At 45.6% G+C, this 23,306-nt stretch overlaps 1 protein-coding gene across 4 annotated transcripts in view; it reads left to right on the forward strand.

Moving 5' to 3' along the window:
- The window catches only part of NEDD9 (neural precursor cell expressed, developmentally down-regulated 9), a 184,968-nt gene that overhangs the window by 156,802 nt on the left and 4,860 nt on the right, over nt 1-23,306 (forward strand). For all 4 annotated transcript variants that reach the window (XM_047859718.1, XM_047859720.1, XM_047859721.1 and 1 more), the window contains 3 exons: nt 19,241-19,342; nt 20,081-20,182; nt 21,137-22,372. In XM_047859718.1, coding sequence (XP_047715674.1) covers nt 19,241-19,342; nt 20,081-20,182; nt 21,137-22,372 — 1,440 coding nt within the window. The remainder of the gene's footprint in view (nt 1-19,240; nt 19,343-20,080; nt 20,183-21,136; nt 22,373-23,306) is intronic.

Genomic DNA, 23,306 nt, shown 5'->3' on the forward strand with positions numbered 1-23,306 from the left:
GTAGATCATACCCACCTACTTGTCCCACAGAGTTGTTAACTTCCAGATTGACCCATTTAAAACACAGAAATGCTAGTGAATTTAGAAAGGAGACATCCTCTTGTCCTTCAAGTAATTCCTATGATAATGCTTGAGCCAGTGGGTGAAACCAGGAGAGCTAGAATTTTTAGGAAAGCATCATGTTAAAAAAAAAAAAAAAAGGAGGGGCGCCTGGGTGGCGCAGTCGGTTAAGCGTCCGACTTCAGCCGGGTCACGATCTCGCAGTCCGTGAGTTTGAGCCCCGCGTCAGGCTCTGGGCTGATGGCTCGGAGCCTGGAGCCTGTTTCCGATTCTGTGTCTCCCTCTCTCTCTGCCCCTCCCCCGTTCATGCTCTGTCTCTCTCTGTCCCAAAAATAAATAAACGTTGAAAAAAAAATTAAAAAAAAAAAAAGGAAGGAAGGAAGGACCTCTTCAGCACTCTGTATAATTCAAAATGCCACAATAATTTGAGATAAATAGAAATTTGTTAACCCAATTAATTTTAAGTATTTAGCATGTGTGTGTGTGTGTGTGTTTGTGTGTGTGTGTGTATTTAAGATTTTATTTTTTTAAGTAATCTTTATACCCAGTGTGGGTCTTGAACTCACAACCCCGAGATCAAGAGTCACATGCTCCTTTCATTTAGTATATTTTTGATGCTTGTGATACATTGGTGAATTAAAAAGTGAACAAAGCCTTCACGATGCTTACATTGTAGAGCCCAAATTAAAAAACAAAACACACAAACAAACAAAAAAACTGTAATGCCAGGTGGAAATACACATGGGGAAGAAAATAATGTTGGTGAACTATGGGGGTGATAGCCAATACCAAGGCCACGCCTATGTAAACAGTACAACAGAGGCTTTTCTCTTTCTTTTACTGGCAAATTCCAAGGGTCTACAATGGGTCCTTTGAGGTATGGTATTAAGAATGGACTGATTTAATGGAATAAGAAATAAGGGAAGACGCAGTTAGATAGCAGAACGAGCTTGCTGTGGCTCCAAGAACACTACGTATACATGTCCCCTGCCTCAAGAAAATCTAATACAAAGAATTTTAAAGCCCATGTAAATTATGGAATGTCTATTTGCATGATAATGGAATGCTCTGTTGGACAAAAAAGGGGGGGCGGAGAATCACTTTTGGATTCCATAAATAACAAGCCAAGAGTGTATTTCCAAGTTACCTTTTATACAAAAGGAATGTATTACAAAACACTGCTCAGGAACGGCGCCTGGGTGGCTCAGTCAGTTAAGTGGCGGGGCTCAGGTCATGATCTCACAGTTCATGAGTCTGAGCCCGGTGTCAGACGCTGCTGATGGCTCGGAGCCTGGAGCCTGCTTCAGATTCTCTGTCTCCCTCTCTCTCTGCCCCTCCCCCCACTCGTGCTCTGTCTCTCTCTTTCTCTCTGTCTCTCTCAAAAAAATGAATAAACAGTAAAAAAAAAATTAAAACAAAAACACTGCTCAAGAGCACCTGTGTTGCATAAGCCGAGTAGCTGTATATTAGGAGAAATTCCTCAAGAAGTGGGCACTTGTCTTTTCCAAGACAATGATCGCTGTCTGGAGGCATGGCGACTTCACCATGACCTTTCAAAATCCTTCTTACCCCAGGAGCTTTAGATTCAAAGGGAAAGCCAAACCAAGCCTCTAGCTCCAGAGGGAAAAACAGAACAGTTGAAAGGTGTAACTCTAAATAAATAGCTTCTCTCATTCTTATTCCTGGTTGTTTGCACCTTAAAAATAGCTCTCCCTCATCTGAGCTAGCTTGAGGCGGACAAGGGAGGCCGAAACAGGAAATGCTTGGCTGAAAGGTGGTGGGGTCTAAACTTTCATCACAGTTTATTTTGGCAGGAAGGTGACATGTTTTCCTTTTTTAGACACAACCTTTTTTAGCTCCAAGTCTGAAAAGTCCTTCAGACCTCTTCCCATTTTATTTGCTGTAACTGCACTGCTGACCTGCTCCCTGGCCCTGCATCCTTTTAAAGGGGAGACACTAAGGGGCGCCTGGGTGGCGCAGTCGGTTAAGCGTCCGACTTCAGCCAGGTCACGATCTCGCGGTCCGGGAGTTTGAGCCCTGCGTCAGGCTCTGGGCTGATGGCTCAGAGCCTGGAGCCTGTTTCCGATTCTGTGTCTCCCTCTCTCTCTGCCCCTCCCCCATTCATGCTCTCTCTCTGTCGCAAAAATAAATAAACGTTGAAAAAAAATTTAAAAATAAAATAAAATAAAGGGGAGACACTTTGACCACGGCTTCCCTTGGATTGATGCTGGGGTGTGCGCTTGAGCTCAGAGTTTTGTTTGCTTAATTCCAAAATCCGTGGGACATTTCATGTTTAGCAAGAAGTAGGCGATTCCGGTAGGAGGAAGCCAGCTTCTGAATTGGACCTCTGCCAGTTCATATAGGGGGTGCAACCAGACGGGGGGTGGGGAGACCTTACCAGAACCGGGGAGTAGACAATGACTGCAGTGCTAAGCTTCGAGCAGTGGGGGTCTGAAGTGGTAACGTGGCCACGCAGATGGACTGGTCCTGGCTTCTCCCTGCCAAACACCACGTGTTCTACAGAATATCCTGGCCTCACCTTGAAAGTCATTTTAGTGCCTCTGGTTCCCTACACTGCCTGCCTCCATCCTGTCCACTGGGCCACTGGCTTGAACCCCCATGGGCTTGAGGAGGAAGAACCTCTTCCTTCCTTCCTCTCCTCTCTCCCTCCCTCCCCCTTCCTTCTCTCTCTTGCTCGCTCTCGCTCCTGCTGTTTCTCTCTCTCCCTTTCTTTCCCTTCCTTCCTTCCTTCCTTCCATCCTTCCATCCTTCCATCCTTCCTTCTTCCCTCCTGGTGGAGATGGCTTGGCTGCTCTAAAAAGATAATTTTAACCTTCTAGGCAATAATAGCTGCTTGAAAAACCTCTGTCAACATCCACCTCTCTGTAGGAATCTTATCAGTGGGTGAGAATCACAGTACTGACTTAAGCCAAGGCCCCAGGAGTTAATCCGAGTACAGCAAGAATCAGGAAGGCTTCTTGGGTTTTGTTTTTGTTTTGTCTTTGTTTTGAGTTCTCCTCGTAGCTGACTCGCTACAAGTTTTCTCTTTACTTTCCCATCTTTTAAAGGGTGGTGAGCCTAGCACTAGACGTTTCTGGTAGTTTAAGCTATGGTCCCTAAAAGCTGTTGCAGAAGAAAAAGAGGAGGGCAGTGGAGCTTATTCTAAACCACTAAAGGGAGCTTTTGGGGAACATAAGAATCATCTGGAGAGGTAGGGAAGGTGAGTTGAAATGCAGATTTCCAGGCCGTCCTCACCAGAGGTTCTATTCCTGGGGCCTGGGATCTGCCCTGGGGCGAGCTCCTCCACTAGTTCTGAGAGAGGGGATCCAGGACTGCGTTTTGAGAAACTCTGTGAAGTGACCATGAGAGCGGTTGGCTGTGTTCCCATCTGACTGTGATGCGGGACTTTCCATAGTTAAAGATTCCCTTGATGTTGCTACAGAATACGGGCTTCAGGAGTTTTATCCACTAATGAATCATTTGAGAGGAAAGACAAAATTCTGCCTTCTATCACTTCAACTTTGCTCTTTGGCAACCTGCAGCCTCCACCCACCTAAGAAACCTCTACCCATCCCAACGACGTTACGCGACATGCGCCACTTACTACATCAGGGGTTAGAAAAAGAAGGATAATGATATAATCCCCACCCTTTTACGAAACAAGACAGCATCCGTGTTGTGCCAAGAGCGTGGTCTTTGGCGTTAGACTGACCCCTGGCTCTCTTCTTTCGTAGCTGTCCATCCCTTGGCAAGTTACTCAGCTTCCCCAGGCTTTCGTTTCTCCATCTGTGAAATGGGAACAATCACAACTGCCTCACAGAGTTCTTGTGAGAATTGAATACAACAGTCTACAGAAAGGATCTGGCCCGGAGCTGAACATAGCAGGGGGCTTAAAAAAATCAGTTCCTCTTCCTTGTTTGTCTTTCCTTTTCTCAGACTTTGTTTCGAAGGGCCTCAGCCCCATTTGTGGTTCTGAACGTACATCAGATAGGCACGTACTTTATTGCTAGCACATCTGCTGTTCCTTTGAGCGCGTGGCTCTCTCTTTGGTTCTACAAGAATTTTGCACAGAGTAGAAAAGAACGCTTAAAGTTATCTGGAAACCATATACACTGACACCTTTCTTAATTTCATTGGCCTTTTTCACTCTGCGTTTGTGTGCAGTGCCGTTTTATCCATGAGGCATTACGGGCAGAATGCCCAGGGCCTACAAGAATGTTTGAGAGCTCAGATTTAAAAAAAAAAAAAAAAAAAAAAAAAAAAATTGACTCCCAAGTATGACACACAAAGACTGCAAAGTGTAAATCAATAAACATTTACACAAATGTGCAGAAAGCCACTTAAGGTCAACCTCATTAATTGTTACATTTACGGCTCATAGCTATTTTATTATATTTGAAAACAATTTGTAGGTTAGATTCTTCTTGCTTTGCGAATGTTTCTAAATATGCCCCGTGATTGCCAAGAACTCACAGGCAATTTTAAATTAAATGAGTTACTCATAGTCCAATCATTTGGAAAGCTAAACTGTGTGTATTTTTTAATGTTCTCAATTTTTTACAAGTGACAGTTCTACTTAATAAGGGACTACGGTTGGGAGTGGAGCCCCCACACGTCTAAAAGCCTCTAAAATAGCCTCGTTTTTCTGCTTCACAGATCAGTTAAACTGCCATCTGAGTTGGTCCATTCTGTGCCTTGATTGGAATCGAGAACTATGCGTGTTTCTGATTACTTTCTGGACATGTCGCTTTTATTCCCAACTGATGGAATTAGGTCTGTTTTGCCTCCTTCTGAAGATCAGTTTTGAGCTAAATTATAAGCTACATAAAGGCAGGCAGGGTTCAAGGCTGCCATTTACCTATGTCATTTACATATACAGCATTTACTGCTATAGGCTGAGCTCATAGCCAAGTGTCAGCACACAGCTAACAGCCACTGAACGAATGAACAAGGCGGAAGCAAGAAACGAAGTGTCTAATTTGAGTTGACTTTTAAGTAAACTGAAAAGCGGTTCCGATCTTATCACCCATCGGACTATCATGCACTGTTCAAGTCTTATCACCCAGCTCATTACCATCTGTGGTGATTATGTGTCAGATTCCATATGGTAGTTTTCCCCCTAGAAGTGTCTTGGAGAATGCCACCGTCTCTTTTCTGGAATTATAACCATCTATACCCAACAAGTGAGCATTCAAAGCATGAATGATGTGAAGTTCAGCTTGTCTGAGAGCCTAGCTTTTACACATTTTGCCCAGCGGAGACAAGATTAGTTAACGCTTCTGTCCTCACCTAAAGAGGAGAACTACACTTTTTTTTACTGAGGAGTAGAGCTGCCTTTGCATAATTTTGTTACTTACTGAGAATGCCTTCCCTCCTCTATTCTATCTGTAAACTCCTTTTCATCCTTTAAAGCCCATTTCAATGTTCATCTCCTCTTACGGAGCGTCCTCTCTGCACCCCAGCAGTTTTCTCCCTCCTCTGTGGTCCCCAGAATATGTTGTACTTTTCACTTAATCTCAAGGGAGCTCTTGGGTTCATCAAAACACTAATGGCCTGCCATCACAATGTGTATGACGGGCTAGGCTGGAGCTAGTGATGCATTGGTGGTAGCACTCAGAAAACTCAAGTAACAGGGCGCCTGGGTGACTCAGTCGGTTAAATGTCCGACTTAGGCTCAGGTCATGATCTCGCAGTTCGTGGGTTTGAGCCCCGCGTCCGGCTCTGTGCTGACAGCTCAGAGCCTGGAGCCTGCTTCGGATTCTGTGTCTCCCTCTCTCTTCTGTCCCTCCCCTGCTCACACACTCTGTCTCTGTCTCTGTCTCTCTCTCTCTCAAAAATAAATAAACATTTAAAAAACTAAAGAAAACTCAAGTAACATTAAGGTTTATCTAGACCCCATTACATCATCTCTAAAAACCATTTCTTACCTTCCAAAATGGGACATGGCTGAATGTTGGCAGGAGCTGATGAAAAGATTTTAGCCAGGTCTTCCGGGTCCATTCCTGAAAGGTAACATAAGAACCAGAAATAGATTCACTACAATATTTGTACCTTCTTAGACACTGAGTCATCATGAATTATACACACACACACACACACACACACTCTCTCTCTCTCTCTCTCTCTCTCTCTAACCCAAAGCCATTGGTTAGGGAACTGAGGATTTCCCATATTGGGATTTGAAGCATTGTGAAATCTGGTTGCTCACGGCAACACTCCGTTACCAGCCAACTAACTCCTATATATTAGCAGTATGATTTGTCTACCAACAAGTAAAAATAGATTTAGAGGAAATGAAATCTCCCCAGGAAGATAAACTCTGACTTCACCTCACTTTCCTTTGTTGCCTTCTTATATACACACACACACACACACACACACACCCTGAAAAACAGCAGGGAGAATCAGAGTTTGACAGGGCACTAGGTACATCTGGTTTCTTCATTTATAAACTCAATGAAGTATGACTATGTTTCAGAATTGTGCATCGCTATATAAAGATAATCCAAATTTAAACGATTTTCCCCCTCAATACATGGCTCCGGGGGCGTGTGGAGGAGTGAACGTTCATCTAAAATCCCTACCCACCAGGGTCAAGATGAATTTTAAATCTTACACAGAACTGGAGGTCCTTGAGCACTTAGGGGCAGGACTTCATGAGCTTACTTTGAAAATGAGAAGTCTCTCCTCCCAGCCGAGCCACCCACGCCGGGGGAATGAGCAAACTGTAACACCTCCCTAAAAATGTACAAAGGTCTTTTTTTTTTGTTGTTTGGTCAATGCCAAGGCCTTCTAACTCAGTTGCAGCTTGTCACAAAGCTTGGAGATAGTATATATTTCTATGAATGCATTAGCAACTTCTTATGAACCCACACCAAAGCAAACAAAGGTAATTTTCCTTCCTTTTTCAATGATTTCATGCTATGTGAATGTGCTTATCACAGTGAATAGGTCAGATATTGTGTGTGGTATGATGTCTGGCTGAGTGGATAATGCTGTATTTGTGAGGGAGAGGAAAGAATGCATTTGTTTATTTGATTTGATGATAAAACCAAGACTTAATATTGGTTGAACGCATCTTTAAAAGCAGGCTTATGTTGGGGTGCCTCGGTGGCTCAGTCAGTTAAGCGTCCCACTCTTGGTTTCAGCTCAGGTCATGATCTCATAGTTCGCGAGATCAAGCCCCGTGTCAGGCTCTGTACAGATAAGAACTTGCTTGGGATTCTCTCTCTCTCTCTCTCTCTCCCTCTCTCTCTGCCCCTTCCCTGCTCTCTCTCTCTCTCTCTCTCTCTCTCTCAAAATAAATAAATAAACTTAAAAAATAACATCCTTGTGTGGGTGCCTTGTGGAAAAAGCTAGATGCCATCAGAAGTACACTTGCTTCTCAAGAGTGCCACCCACCCAGTTGTCAAGGGACACTTCTAGAGAGGTATGCTGCTCCTGTTGAAGGAGTCAGGGTGTGACTCACTTAGGACAATGTGTCTCCTCTAAAGGTTCTATGTAACTCCAGTAATATCTGTAGAGTACCAAGGAATCCTCTGTTTAAAGGGACTCCAGAGAAGGTCCATTCTTGAAGCAAAGAATCTTTGGCAATGCCATAATCACATTTGATTTATCGGAGTAAATTTTATTTGGTTTTCTTAAAGGAGAATGTGCTTAAACCAATTATTTATCAGAATAGCTATTTATTTTCAAATGCACCACCAACTGACTGCATGGCCTTTAGCATGCTATCAAGTGGCTCATTTTTCAAGATAGTTGTAGAACTAAAGTGCGGGTAACCCAAAAGTGCCCTGGAGCCCTGGCTCCATGTTAGGGACCTTATATCCATAATCTCATCTGATCTTCTCAATAGCCTCATAAGATGTTCATTACAAACTCATTTTACAGGGGAGGGATCTGAAGTCTGAGAGGTTAGTTAACTTGTTGAAGGACATCCCTCTAGTAAGAGGCAGCATTGATATTTGAACTCACATCTGTCCAGCTAATGGTTGATGTTGCCCAGCCCTAAAATAGGAAGGCATGTTTAGGACACTTTATCGGCAGTTCCAGCTCATCAGAATCCTGGGTGCTAAACAGCATCCATTGGGCCAGGAAGAATGAAAGGCACTTCGGAAGGCTCCCATTCCAGATCAGGAGAGTAGCCTCCGTGCTGAGGGAATGTGTGTTTAGGAAGGTGGGAAATTCCCACCACCCAGGTATAGTGGTCAGTTTCATGGCAGGCTGATCCAGAAGTCCTGAGCAGATGATTAAGGAGATGTAAAGACCGTGGTACCACCGAGAACATTGCTGTGTTGGCTTTCTCTCTCATTGGAAATACCACCTTGTCACATGACTTCAAATTGGTCCAAATGGAGGACTTCATGTAACCAGACACAATTGTCCCCATTTATCCACTGTTTTGCTCTCACGATTTCTGTTACCCATGGTCAATCACAGTCCAGAAGTAAATGATCCTCCTTGTCACGTACTGACATTCCCCTCACCTGACATCTCTTCACGTAGGCATTTTATCATCTCACGTCATTCTCAGAAGGGTGCGTACAGTACAATAGGAATATTCTGAGAGAAGGAGACCACACTCACATAACTTTTATTATAGCATTTTATTTATTTAAAGCATTTATTATATCATTATAGTTGTTCTATTTTGTTATTGTTGTTGTTAATCTCTGACTATGCCAAATTCATAAATTAAACTTTATCATAGATATGTATGTACAGGAAAAACATAGTATATATATAGGGCTCCGTACTAACCATGGTTTCAGGCACCCACTGGTAGTGGGGAGGAGGGGGAGGTCTTGGAACACATTCATAAGGGTTGAGGGGAGACTGCTGTATAGTTAAATCTCCCAGAATGGTCTTGCCAGAGAAAGGGGACCCCCCAAAAAATTTAAGATACCCAGATTTCAAGTTTTGCTTCTCAAGCAAGGAAGTGAGTTTCTTTGTGAAATTGGGAAAGTACTAAATTCCTAGTAAATTTCTAATCTGTCCTGCTAATGTAAGCAACAGGAACACTGAGAAAAGTAGTATGTGCCCAGCCAACCAGGTTCTCATTTACTTTGCTGTCATTAACCGTCTGAATAACCTCTCTGAACTTCAGTTCCCTGAACTGTGAAATGGGGATTAGGGTTGAATTTTCTCTAATGGTTTTTGCTAAAATTTTATGATCCAGATATCCTTATCTGATTCTTTCCCAGAGTCACTTGAAAAGTTTAATAAAATGACTTGACCTCAAGATTCTTTAAAACACAACACAAAACAACAACAAAAACAAGACACGCAGGCACTGATATAAATTTCGAGCTGACTCCCTACGTTTTGGCCAATCTTTTTACTCTTCCTGTAGGAGGCATTCCACCTTCCCATCTAGAAATCGCAGTCACCTCTAGAAGATTGAGCTGTGGCGATAGAAGGCAGGGAACAGGTGGAACACAGGAGGGAGGGTCGGGGTATGCTGAGCCAGGGAGAATCAGAGTTCTCACCCTGTCCCCCTACGTGGGAACATTTCCAGAGAGCGTCTTGTTAAGGAGAACTCTCTTCCCTGCTTTGCTACCAAAAGCTAAGAGAGTGTTTCATCTTAGACCTTCTCATTTTCTTCCCATTTTCCTGTGTTTAATCTTCTCGAATAAGGCAGAGGCCCTTGGTGGGTCAGGCGTCTCTCGAAGCGACATCCCTGCCGCAGAACCAAGTTCTGCCACGTGCGTGGTTTGTTCCATCAGCCATTGCATCTTGTCTCCCAGTGAAGCCGTGGGAGGAACCGAGAGCCCTAGGCATTTGGGTCTAGAAATTCTCATGCCTTGATCCCTTTCCATAATTACATCCTCTTCAGGGCGGCCTATGAGCATCTCTCTAAAATGCATTTCAGGGGCGCCTGGGTGGCTCAGTCAGTTGAGCGTCCGACTTCGGCTCAGGTCATGATCTCACAGTCTGTGGGTTCGAGCCTCGCGTCAGGCTCTGTGCTGACAGCTCAGAGCCTGGAGCCTGTTTTCAACCCTGTGTCTCCCTCTCTCTCTGCCCCTCCCCCAGTCTCACTTTGTCTCACTCTGTCTCTCAAAAATAAATAAATAAATATTTAAAAAATTTTAAAAAAAATAAAATAAATAAAATACATTTCAAAATCTAGATTTAGAATTCAGTGGCCTGTTGCATTTATTTGGACATCAAAAGAACCAGAATGCCCATGCCGTTACAGTTCTCAAAGAGCGTTTCGGTCTGCAGCATATAAAAAATGACTGTGGCACCCAGCTCTGTCATGGGTCACGTTCGGCTTTGTCCAGAGGAAGACCTCAGCCCCTGAGGAGCCCCGACGTCACTTCCCACCATGTCCTTTCACGTTAAATGCTTCTAGCTGCTCTTTGGCGCTTGGTCACTCCATAACTAAATATTGCTTTAGCACTTGCTGCACAAAGAGCTTCCAGAAAGCAGCAGGGGAGGCATGCTAGAGGCTTGACAATCAGGGCACTGTTTCCATTGAGTGTTTTGCCTCCTAAATGCTGTGTCCAATGAAAGTGACCCAAGAGCCCCGTTCTACTTCTGAGCCTTCGGTTGTGACTTTCTCCTCATTTGGAAAAAGAGACTGGCCGTGATGTAGACTGGCTCGCAAAAGGCTTGGTTCTCGCATAAAATCAGATGTCGAGATGCCTTTAAAGGAAAGTAAATCACCGCGCAAATACAGAGGGGGAGAAACCTCCATGAGCACAAGAGAAGCATTAGGAAGGGTAAACTGTGCACTTGGCCCATGAGGGTGTAGTTTTAAGGCCAGACTGCGTTTTCATTATATTGTTGCTGTGCGAATAATAAATGAGCTCACTGCTACACCCAAGCTGGGCAGAGAGAATTTATAGAGAATTAATAAATCCAGTGTAGGCAACATGTGGTCTTTCCTCCCGTCATAGAAAAGAAACTAGTAATCTTGGATTTTAAACAGACAGACCTCTATAACTTTGCACTTTCGGAAACCTGGATCCAACTTCTAATGGGCAGGCAGTGATAATAGTGATGTTTCTCTTCCTAAGGGTTTTCTTTAAAGGGAAAGGGTCACACAGTTCATGGGCTTTAAGACAAAGAGGTTGTTATAAGATCTCATAAATACTGTGGTGGTTCTGTTCATGCTTTTTAAGGGCATTTACGTGAAAGAAGTCCTTTCCAGCAAGCAGTCTTAGAAATCTAAATACTCTCGTTAATGCATGAAACCCAGAGATAGTATAAATAAAACAGGGGGCTCGGGGAGATTAGAGCTCGAAAGGAAGCAATCTAATTTTACTTTCCACATAAGCCAAAACAAAGAGAAAACATGCAAATGGCTGACTGCTAATTGGTGAGGCCTACTTTTGAATTCAGACAATCTCAGGTACTGTTAACGGTGAAGTTATAAATCTGTAGTGTAATTATTATGGCACAGCGGTACTTTTTAACTTCTCCTCGATTACTCATTATATTTCCTGAGCACCACCTGGGTTGCCTAGTTCTTGACTAGGCCCTGGGGCGGAACACCAGGAGCCCGTTCCACACGTTCCTGCTCTGCTAGATTGATGGGAAAACTCCACTGGTCAATTTTCAAGGCATTATCTGGATATCAGGAGAAAGGATTGTGTCATTCTGGCCATTGCTGATGTTGCTTTGGAATGTAGAGACTTAGACCCAGAGAATTAAATCATGGGACACAGCAACTAGGACAGTTACAAAAGATGCCTCCCTCCCCTTCCACGCGGGATTTCCTGTTATTCTTTAAAAATTCTGTTAAAGTTGGGGAACCTGGGTGGCTCAGTCAGTTAGGCATCCGACTTCAGCTCAGGTCATGATCTCACGGTCCGTGAGTTCGAGCCCCGCGTTGGACTGTGCGGACGGCTCAGAGCCTGGAGCCTGCTTCTCATTCTGTGTCTCCCTCTCTCTCCCTGCCCTCCCATGCTCACTCTCTGTCTCAAATAAACATTTCAAGGGGCACCTGGGTGGCGCAGTTGGTTAAGCGTCCGACTTCAGCCAGGTCACGATCTCGCGGTCCGGGAGTTCGAGCCCCGCGTCAGGCTCTGGGCTGATGGCTCGGAGCCTGGAGCTTGGAGCCTGTTTCCGATTCTGTGTCTCCCTCTCTCTCTGCCCCTCCCCCGTTCATGCTCTGTCTCTCTCGGTCCCAAAAATAAATAAACGTGGGGAAAAATAAATAAATAAATAAACATTTCAAAAAGAAAAGGTAAAAAAGAAAAAGAAAATTCTGTTAAAGCTATACAAAATTACATTTTTGTGATTTTTGTAACTTTTGAAACAGGCATCTCTCAAATGTAGAAGTATGAGCAATAATATTGGTAATAATACTCCAGAACAGTTCATCTGTGCTCCTCCCCATCCTATCTCAGTCTCTCACCTATTCCACGCAATTCTTTCTGTCAAACGGTAGGATTTTTCCGCTTCCTTTGCACTGTTTCTGTTCTTCCTTATGGTTGCCGGTAGCATGGCAGGAGGGAAGGAAACAAAACAGGGTTGAGTGTTGGAGGAGAGAGATGAGAAGTTGTCATAAGTGGTGAGCAGTAGGGCTGGCGTCAGAAGGAAGCATGGCAGAACATGGCAGGAACTGAGACCCTATTAATCGGCTCCCATAGGATTCTCAGGGAGAGGAGGGTCTGCCTTCATGATTGGCACAGCTTGTTCCCTCCCGCCTCCCATGGCGTGCCAATGAACTGGTGGCCCGCAGCTGAGAAGCTAACATCTCCCTCACCCCAGCGCCTCCACAGCAGCTACGCCCCACTCCCAGGCACCTGCCAGCCGGCTCCCCTTTCAGGGGGTAGAGTAGGTGCCCAAGGAGACTTGCTGAGACCTTGGCCCCATTGATATCATGTGAGCAGGAGTTGTTCTGAGAGAAAGTGTTTTCTTCTAGACATTCCAGTTGGGAATGTGCCCTACTTCTTGGTGAGATCCTCTTGATAAACCCGGCTTGTGATCTTCCACTGAAAAGACCTTGTCTGAAGAAAAATTCAATAAGGTGTCCTGGGCTTGGGACCTCCATGTTTCTCTTGGATAGTAGGTTTATTTTGAAGTCTCATAAAGCGTGTTTTCTCCTGGGGTTCTCCACTGAAGTGTCTTGGGCTGTTACGGTGTTAACTGTGACAATGACAATACTGATATGACCACAGTAAAATGGTCACCCAAGTAAATCTACTGATGGTCATCAAGAACCAAAGTCTCTTGTCACTTACTGCTTTGATTTGAAATTCCCATTACCTCATAGACCTCACTAGGAACACTCTATGCTTTGTAAAGATTAACTTATTTCTATTTGACTTATTTCTAAATGATTAAATCTTGTTTGCTCCCGTGGTTTAATCCTAAAACATTGTGAAAGCAAACAGCTCTGAAATCTGTGATCACTAAGACACAGACCACATCCTCATCATATAAGGAGGAAAGCAAGAATCCTCTGTTGTTTCTCTTCTTCCATTGTCTCGTCTCCTGTACTCCTGGTTATCTTTGCATAGTGGATATTGTATTTTTAAATATTTGTAAGAAATAATTTAAAGCCCATAAAGATGTCCTCTAATTCCAGACAGGATTTTCTTTCCTTCTGCCAGCCTCACAGCCACACATAAATCTAATTTCAGGCTTTGAAATGTTCTTACCAACCCCAGTGAGTGAAAACCTGGCTTTAGCTGGTGCAAGGGTGGGTTCCCTTCTGGGTTAACTCTGACTTTTACATGCAGCCCTTAGGATCCCAACCCAAAGTGGGGATGGGTATCAGAGTCTCATCCTTGGTGAGCCCTAGAGTCTGATACCCCCTCACCCAAAGAAGCAGTGAAAAGACACACTGTGGCCTCTCCGACACCTGTTCCAGATCAACAAATGCCACCAGGAAAAAAAGCAGCCTCAAAATATGGGCTTACCTCTGGGGCCACTTCAGCATCCAACGGTTGATTTTGGCTCAGGTCATGATCTCACTGTTGGTGAGATAGAGCCCTGCGTCAGGCTCCTCACGGACAGCGTAGAACCTGCTTGGAATTCTCTCTCTCCCTCTCTCTGCCCTCCCCTGGTTTGTGCATGCACACATGCGTGCACTCTCTCCTTCTTTCAAAAATAAATAAACTTTAAAAAAAAAATTGGGGCTTACCTCTATGAGTTCCTTCTCTACTCCCAAATTTGGACCTGATAACTCTTTACTATGTTGTAGTGCTTTAATGCTATTAAGAAGATTTTTAGTATCTTTTCCTCATTTGTTTAAAAGCTCTCTTCAGTAGGATGATTGATCTGAATTCCCTGGTCCACAATTTAAGTCCAAAAGTGGAATCTGTAGAATCCAGGTGACAATTATAATAAAAACAACTAAGGCTTAAAGGGTTTACTCTATGCTGGGTACCTTATGTCCTTGATCGCATTTAATACACTAATAGGCTATAAGTATTATTATTTCCATTCTACTAATAAGGAAACCGGCTTCAAATGGACAGATGCCTTGGTCATGCTCTCACATGTGCTAGAGTCAGCCTGCCTGAGTCCAGCTTATATTCTCAGTCACTCCCCCCATCAGATCTAATCCTTCTTTCAAGGAGCTAAAGACCTAGCGTGGCCATGGCCTTTCACACTCAGCTTCTCGTGACACATGTCAGAAGTCCTGTTCCTTTCCATTGTATTTTCCTTCCAATATTAAGGTAAAATGCAGAGTTTGTTTTGATTTCTTTTTGCCAGACCTCCCCCCCCCCCCACACCCGCCATATGTTTCTAGCATGTGGCTGAGAAGAACACAGATATTCATGTCACACACGGGCTCTAGACCGGGGAAAAGGAAACCAGCTAGCAGTCCTTGTTGGCCTCCAGCTGTGGTTTGTACCAAGTAGAGGTGTAGGCGATCATTCTTCCATGGTTTCTGATTTCTCGATTGGATCTAAGATTCACTCAGCTTTTTTGGCTTCTTCACTTGCCTGACGTTACTGCATGGCTGATCCAGCCAGCTCTGCCCCTTATCCCATGAGTCCCACTCATCCTCCAGCTGACTCACCTGGACACCAACCTTATCCCATACAGGCAGACCTTGTTTTCTGCCCTGGCCAGTGCCACACCATCTTGCTTAAGAAAAGCCTCGAGTTTTCCTGTAGTTTGTTAATATCTTCAGCCAATGCATTTATCCAAGCCCTGCTGTAGTCAAGGCCCTGTACTAGGCCCTGCAGTCTCCACCGTGCTGAGAGAGGAAATGAGGTGCCATGAAACAGACCACGAGTGATAAGTACCATTAGGAGAGGCATGGATAACATGCTTGGGGAGTTCTCAGGAGGGAGGTATTATGTCCGTCTGGAAAGCCCTGATGGGAGAGGCACTCAGCTTAGCCTTGAAGGTTGAATGAAATTTGAACATGAGGAAAGGAAGGAGAACACCTGGCACGAAGATACAGCGTGGGTGAAAGCATAGAGGTTCGACACGCAGAGCACGTGTACAAAACGGTGTGGTTCCGTCTTGCCGAGGCATGGAGTCCGTGAGGAGCTTTTTGGGCCCTGCGCTCAGAGGCTTTCAAGATATTAAAGGGAGGATGGCAGAAATACACAGATGAAGGCAAGAGCGGCCCCCTGGGGGCCAGAGATATGTTTAGCTTGGCCAAGACGCCGCTTGAAATATTTGAGCCAATTCTGGAAATCGGATTTCACGTAAAAAAAAAAAAAAAAAAAAATCCAGATTTCCGGCTTCTCCTGAAAATTCGAGAGACTCGGCAACCTGGGGTGCGTTTTTTCAGGGTGGCGGTTGGCGGGAGCCAAGCAATGGCCGCTTTCCATCCGGAGGGCGTGAGTTCTGTCTCCCCAGCACAGAATCCCAGCCTGTTTCTTCCTTCACCGCACCTGCTCAGCCCCGCAGGTATCTAAGTGTGAGGCCCTCGTTGGCTACAGGGGCAGTAATAAGCCCACGCCAAAGGCTGTCAGGTGTGAGTGGCGCTGCCCAAGGACCCCTCTTCCAGCTCGCTGACTCACACGTGCTGGTCGTTAATGATCCCTGGCCCTTGCTGCCACCCCAAACACAGGCTCCTCTGCTCAAAAACATCAGCATGCGTGGCTCTCAAAATTATGAGACCTGGAGGTTATTTACAGCATCTCTGAAAGCAGCTCTTGGCGCCCAGGATCCGAGGCTGAAAACGGTGTGAATCCAACGGGTCAAAATGTGGGGTGGGGTGTGCCCTGTGTGTTTGCTTGTTTTTATGCAAAACACATTCATTGGAGAGTGAACCTAACCCCAGTCCCTGGACTTTGGATACCACCCTGCTAGGCCCCGGCCTGGGAGATTTATTAAATGGGCTGTTCCTTTGCTGTCTACATCTGCCCCTTCTTCTCTGCCTCAGAACTCTTCTCAAAGCGTCCACCTTCAGACTCTTCAGTTAGTTGACAAGAACGGAGTACTAACAGCTGAGAAGCTGTCAGATTCCTCATGGGGCAGAAAATCCGTAGTTGGGAAATGCAAATCCTCTGCCAAGATCATCGGAAAAGGGGTGGCGGTAGCCATTGTCAGAGAGCCCCAGGATTCCCCTTTTTAGCCCCGTTTGCATCAACTCTAAGGAACTAAGGGGTCGATTGGGTAGCTCCTGAGGCTAAGCCCTTGTAACTAGAGGTAAATGCGCAGAATAAAAGGAATGCACAAAAGAAAAACTGACGGAGGAAAAAAAGGAAACGAAAAGCCTGACTTAATTTCATTGAGGAAAATAGTTTTGATGTGCCCTTTGTGCCCATTGTCCATCAAAGCCTTGCCGTGCAAATGCCCAGGAGTGTGCCTCCGAAATTCATATCCTCTTAGCTAGACCTTGGTGTTCCTCCTAGGCTGAGGTTCAGTAATTCTGGGGCCCTAGAAAGGTTGTTTTTTTTTTTTTTTTTGTACTGTGTCAAGCGGGAAGAAAAGGTCTTATGACCACAAAACTGGATACTTTGTAAGGTACAGAACAGTCAGCACTTTCCTCCGAGGAGAGAACACACAATTGGCATCAAAGTCGCCCAAGCAATGGGTTGAGGAGGACAGTGTCCAAAAGTAGACTTCCAGCTCCTGGTTCCTGCAGATGTCACAGAGTGGGTCGCGGTATGCCGTGGCTGTGTCCGACCAGATGCAGAACGCGGGTCCCATTTAAAGGCTATTTGTGGACCGGTGTGAATTAGATGGTACCATGGGGAATGCTGGAATGGGGGGAGAGATTGTATTTTGTTGGCTTCTTCCCCCTGTGGTTTTCACCATCTGTTTCTTTTAATGCATAAACAAGGCAAATGACTGGTTTGGAATGCAAAGTTTTTAAAAACCAGATGACCACAGGCATCCTCTAAATGAGAAAGAGAGAGCGAGTTGAGGTTCTGTGACATTTGTCAGGAAGTGAGATGTTAAATACCGGGAAGCACTAATGCTCACTGCCAGGGAAAATCCACAGAGGCAAGGAAAAGCTTTGTCTATGACCCTGCCTTTCCGACGTCTTGCCATACGTTTACATTTCACCCAGGACTATTTTCAGACGCCGGCACCACCCCCCCCCCCCATCTCCCAGCTCCCCCTTCCCATCTTTAAACTAAAGATGGAACCACTCAGCTGGCCTTCAGCATAACCAGCCTTGGTTTTCCATTAGCATTATTACTATCTTGGCAACCTTGGGCAGAATCCACTCTGAGAAACTTTCAGACTGAACAAAAGCTGTGTTGTTGCACAGGTTCTATTACAAAGCCAAAATAGAGAGCTATAAATAGAGAGGCTGATGAGATAGACTCCAAGAAGATACTTCATTTCTCTCCTGGACAATAGTGAGTGGGGGAAAAAAATTATATAAGGGCACTAGGAACACAGTGTGTTTTTCTTGAGCAAAGGGCATGCCGCTTTTAAAAGGAAGATTTGCTATGCACAATACAGTGGCCACTCTATAAATGGTTCTGTATGCTCCATGCCAACAAGCCTTAAAGCAATAGATTCCTTTTTTAAAACCCAAGGCGGCGGAGAGATTTGATGGGACGGTGACTGTGTACTAATCCCCTTTACCTTCATCGAGAGCAGCAATCAACTGCAAACACCAGGATTTAAGCGTCTTAGAGCTCCCCGGGGAGAAGGGTATTGATGCATTTGGCTGAGTTCCACCCACTTCAGCATAAGATGAACGCGAGCATTTTTCACATAGTTTTGTAGGCAGCCTGACGCCAGAAATGTTCACATTAGAGAAAGGATAAAAGATGATGGTTTCTTAGGGAAGAACCAACTCATCCTAATTTACAAAGTGTTCTAAAAAAACCATCATGGGTGATGCTAAGGTGGGCGCTATTAGTCATTCGGGGTTGGGGGGGCGGTGCGGTTAGGCAGAAACAAGACCCTGGTAATTTAGAAGCCCTTGGGGGACTAAATAGGCTTCCAAATGAGTTGAAGTTCAAAAATAATTTCTCTACCCTTGCTTAGGACACAAGGAAGGCTGTAGATACGAAAATCCCAGCCTGTCGGGTGAGATTCCTTTCACTGGCATTGGTTCCAGATGCCACAGTTGTGATGAGTGTGTTTGACTTCCCACATCCCTTGGACATAGGTACTGTCTGGGATGGCTGCTTCCCTGGTGGAAACAAGAAAATGATTAGAGACATGACCTCTGTTCCGAGTGGCTCACAGGTCCATCTGTCATTTGTTTCAAAGGTTAGATTGAAAGTTCCTGGAGGCTTCTGAGAGCACCACTGTCTGAGTGTTGCTTTCATAAAAGTGCTCTAGTGACCTATGGAATTTTAGTTATAATAATAATAATGTCACATGAAGAGGCATCCTGGGGAAGGTATGAGAGGAATTTTAAGTAGCTGAACTCTCTATTTGCATTATTCACTTTACAAATAGTTTCAGAGCCTTTAAAAAAAAAAGAGCACCTTTTTTTCCCATTATCTGTGGTTTTGGTGCTCCAAAGGGATGATCTAGGACCTTCATAATTTAAGAATGATTCTCCCTTAAGTTGCATCTTGGGAATTGAGACTTTGACCTACTTTGAGATGATTTGTCACCATGAGGAAGAGGGTTGGAGCTATTTCAGGGATTTGTTCTTTGCTGGGATTCAAGAGGGGATTTAAAAGTATTCTGACTTGATGTCTCCTTGTCTCCTTCCTTTTCTGTCTTCCGTTCTTTGTTTATGGGGGAGAGGTGAGGGAGGAGTGCCTGGTTAGGAGGCTAAGAGATATACTAGGATGGGGGCTTGGAAGTTTACACCTCTGTATCTTCTTGCCCACAGGTGATAACCCCCGTGAGAACAGGCCAAGGCTATGTGTATGAGTACCCGACCAGATACCAAAAGGATATCTACGACATCCCTCCTTCCCACACCACTCAAGGGGTAGGTACCAGGGCCATGGTCACCTGCAGAGGGGACCACTTCAGGGTGGTATTCCTTCAAAGCTACAGAGCAAAGGGAAGTTCACAGATTAGGTGTGTTTCACGTGAAGAATTATTAAGTTCACCCATCCAGAAGCCATTTTAGCCAATGTTATGTAAATTATGTTTTCTGGGGGCGCTGGGGTGGCTCAGTCATTTAAGCATCTGACTTCCGCTCACGTCATGATCTCACAGTTCGTGAGTTCAAGCCCCACGTCAGGTTCTGTGTGGACAGCTCAGAGCCTGGAGCCTGCTTTGGGATTCTATGTCTCCCTTTCTCTCTGCCCCCCCCACCCCGCTCACATTCTTGTCTCTCTCTCTCTCTCAAAAATAAACATTAAAACAAATTTTTTTTAATAAATTATGTTTTCTGGATTTGCTTTATCAGGAAATCCTGATAGGCTTTTACTTGACAAAGCTTTTATTGCTTATCATTTTGTTTCAGGAAGTGTAAATTTTAAACCACAGTTGAACGTACAGTGTCGATATTTCACGTAATGTCATTTTTATATGCAGTCTGGGTCGAAAATTATGAAATATAAAAAGCAAAATTCCATCAAGCTCTTATCACGTAGAATGCAGTTAAAGAGCCAGGGTATACATAACCTGGCAAATAAATCCATAAGGAAAGGCTCAGTAGTGAAAAAAATGACAAGTATGCAACATTTCTGTTCTGGGTAACTCAAGTGTTTCTCTTCAGGTATATGACATCCCTCCATCATCAGTCAAAGTCCCTGTGTTTTCAGTTCCAGTGGGAGAAATAAAACCTCAAGGCGTCTATGACATCCCTCCTACAAAAGGGGTAAGTGACAGAGCAGCCCAAAAGGGGTGTGTGTGTGTTTATTGGAATAAAACAAGAAGGGCAAACCAAAGGGGAAAAACTAGTCTTTCTGAGAGAGTGAACGAGAGGAAGGAAAGGCGATAGTTAAAGATAAGTCTAAGGATTCCAGGGGCACGTGGCTGGCTTAGTTGGTAGAACACTTGACTCTTGATCTCGTGAGTTCGAGCCCCGTGCTGGACATAGAGATTATTTAAAAAAAAAAAAAAAAGTGAAAGGAAAAAAACACCTCAAAGATAAGTCTAAGGATTCCATATTTAGGGGACTGTGCTAAAAACGAGGTAGTCCGTAAAGGAGAGCCAGTAAGAAGGTACGATAATTCAGTTTGGCAAGCAACTAACACATCTCATATTTATGGAAAGTGTTACAGCTTCCTCGGCCCATAGACAGGGGTTGGTGCGTTTGATGCACTCTGTTATCTGCTGGGGTATGCCTGCACAGGAAGTACAGATAAGGGAACTGTGTGTCAGGACATTTAAGCAACTTACGCAGCATTTCACGGCCGTCAGGTCCAGGGAGAGACCTTGGGTCTCCCGACACCCAGTCCTGTGTGTTAACACGTAGTCTGCTGCCCAGCCCGGCTCAGCCGAGGAAGGAGGCCCGGGAGGTGGTCAGAAACGAGGGACTGGGACCCAGGGAGGGACTGGGACCCAGGGAGGGCAACTCAGCCAGGCTCACAACTCACACACAGGTGGCACAGAGGCCATGGGGCAGGACGATCCTGTCAAAGGATGAGGGACGAACAGAGCCGAGCAGAGCCTTGGGAAACGCTGGCCGTCAAGTGGGTGGAAGGTGAAAAACAAGGAGCCAGAGAGGCGGCCTGAGAATTCTAGCCTCATTTTAATGTCCTTTTCCATTTCTGCATGTTCGTATGCGCCAAGCGAACAAATACCAGCTCCTGCTTCCTTTACTTTTCAGGTATATGCCGTTTCACCCTCTACTTGCCGAGACGAGGCAGGGCTGAGGGAAAAAGAGTATGATTTCCCCCCTCCGGTGAGGCAATCGGGAAGGCTGGACGTCAGACCAGAGGGCGTTTATGACATCCCCCCAGCCAGCACCAAGCCAATGGGGAAGGACCTTCGCATAAAATATAACTGTGATGCTCCGGGAGCCGCTGAACTGGCCACACGAAGACACCAAAGCGTTTCGGTGAACCACCCACAGCTGGGACAGTCACTGGGCGCCCAGAACGATGCATATGATGTCCCCCGAGGGGTTCAGTTTCTGGAGCCAGCGGCAGAAAGCGGTGAGAAAGCAAACCCCGAAGAAAGAGACGGCGTGTACGACGTCCCTCTGCACAACCCACCAGATGTCAAAGGCTCTCAGGACGTGGTGGACAGTATCAACCGGTTATCTTTCTCCAGCACGGGCAGCACCAGGAGTAACATGTCCACGTCTTCGACCACCTCCAAGGACTCCTCGCTGTCAGCCTCCCCGTCTCAGGACAAAAGGCTCTTACTGGATCCAGACACAGCCATCGAGAGACTTCACCGGCTCCAGCAGACCCTGGAGACGGGCGTCGCCAGCCTCATGGCGCTGGTCACCACAGACTGGCGGTGTTACGGATACATGGAACGACACGTCAACGAGATCCGCACCGCGGTGGACAAGGTGGAGCTGTTCGTGAGGGACTACCTCCATTTTGCCAAGGGAGCTGTAGCAAACGCTTCCTGCCTCCCCGAACTCATCCTCCATAACAAAATGAAGCGGGAGCTCCAAAGAGTGGAAGACTCCCACCAGATTCTGAGCCAGACCAGCCATGACTTAAACGAGCACAGCTGGTCCCTGAACATTCTGGCCATCAACAAGCCCCAGAACAAGTGCGATGATCTGGACCGGTTTGTGATGGTGGCGAAGACAGTGCCCGACGATGCCAAGCAGCTCACCACAACCATCAACACCAACGCGGAGGCGCTCTTTAGACCAGGCGCGGGCAGCTCACACGTGAAGAGTGGGTCTGGGAACATCATGAACTCCGCTGAGTACCCACACGCCGCGTCCCAGATGCAGCTGCTGCATTCCGGGGACCACAAGGCCCAAGCCCTCACCAAGCCATTGCCCCCGAGCCTAGGCAAGGACCAGCCTCCTGACTGTAGCAGCAGCGATGGGTCTGAAAGGAGCTGGATGGATGATTATGATTATGTCCACCTACAGGTAAGGAAACCAGACCCATAAAAGCACCTATACTCGTGTCTGGAGAGCCTGGGACATGGAGGGGAGAACATGATTACTGGTTCACAAACAAAATTAGTAGTTCACAGATGGAGGCGATATCATACGGTTGGGAGAACACTGGCCGGAGAGTCCTGAGTCCCCGGCTCTAGACCTTTCCCCGACACTAACTAAGTGTGATTGACTTCTCAAACCTGCCAGGGTTGTAATTTCTTCATTTGCAACATGAGTGAAGCACAGAGTTGGAGTGATCCATTGATATGCCTCAGGCAAACAGAAAGAGACTCCCCAAGTAGGAGAGTGGGCCCCCAGATAATCATACCCTCTCCACTTCTGTTGACATTCTGTCATATAGTTCTGCGTGGTATTTTATTTGAAAAAGGAGAAAGGCACCGTTAAGGAAAAAAAAACGCAAACCTCTATACTAAAGCGTGTCTAAGGTCCCTTCAGCTCTATAATGTGTGTGTGTGTTTAATTACCTACAGAAAAACTTAACCCGACCTCAGGCTTACCTTAAGGAACACTGGGCATTTGTCAATTGACGTAGAACTTAACCAGCACATGGGAAGCTGGACAGGCACAGTTGGCCTCCTACAAGTGGGAAATTCTACCAAGCTGACCTGAGATCCCTTTCACTTTGGGGAATTCAGACATTCTACCAGGGTCCATTACTTAGAATTTGGTGTGCTGTCTTATTCACTTGACTGAGAGGCATGGATTATCCTGAGAACTGATGAACTACTACAATTCCCTTGGGTGCAAGAGACTTGGGGAAGGGAGAGAGCTGAGCCCGCCCTCCCTCCCCCATCTCCCAGTGCTAAGGAAAGGTGTGGAGAGAGAGTAGATGGGGGCATTCACCATTCATATGGTGGGTTGTCCAGCTCTGTCTGTTGGAAATACCGATTTGGTGTAGAGT

Source organism: Prionailurus viverrinus, chromosome B2 (assembly GCF_022837055.1).
Source record: "Prionailurus viverrinus isolate Anna chromosome B2, UM_Priviv_1.0, whole genome shotgun sequence".
NCBI classification, from domain to species: Eukaryota; Metazoa; Chordata; class Mammalia; order Carnivora; family Felidae; genus Prionailurus; species Prionailurus viverrinus.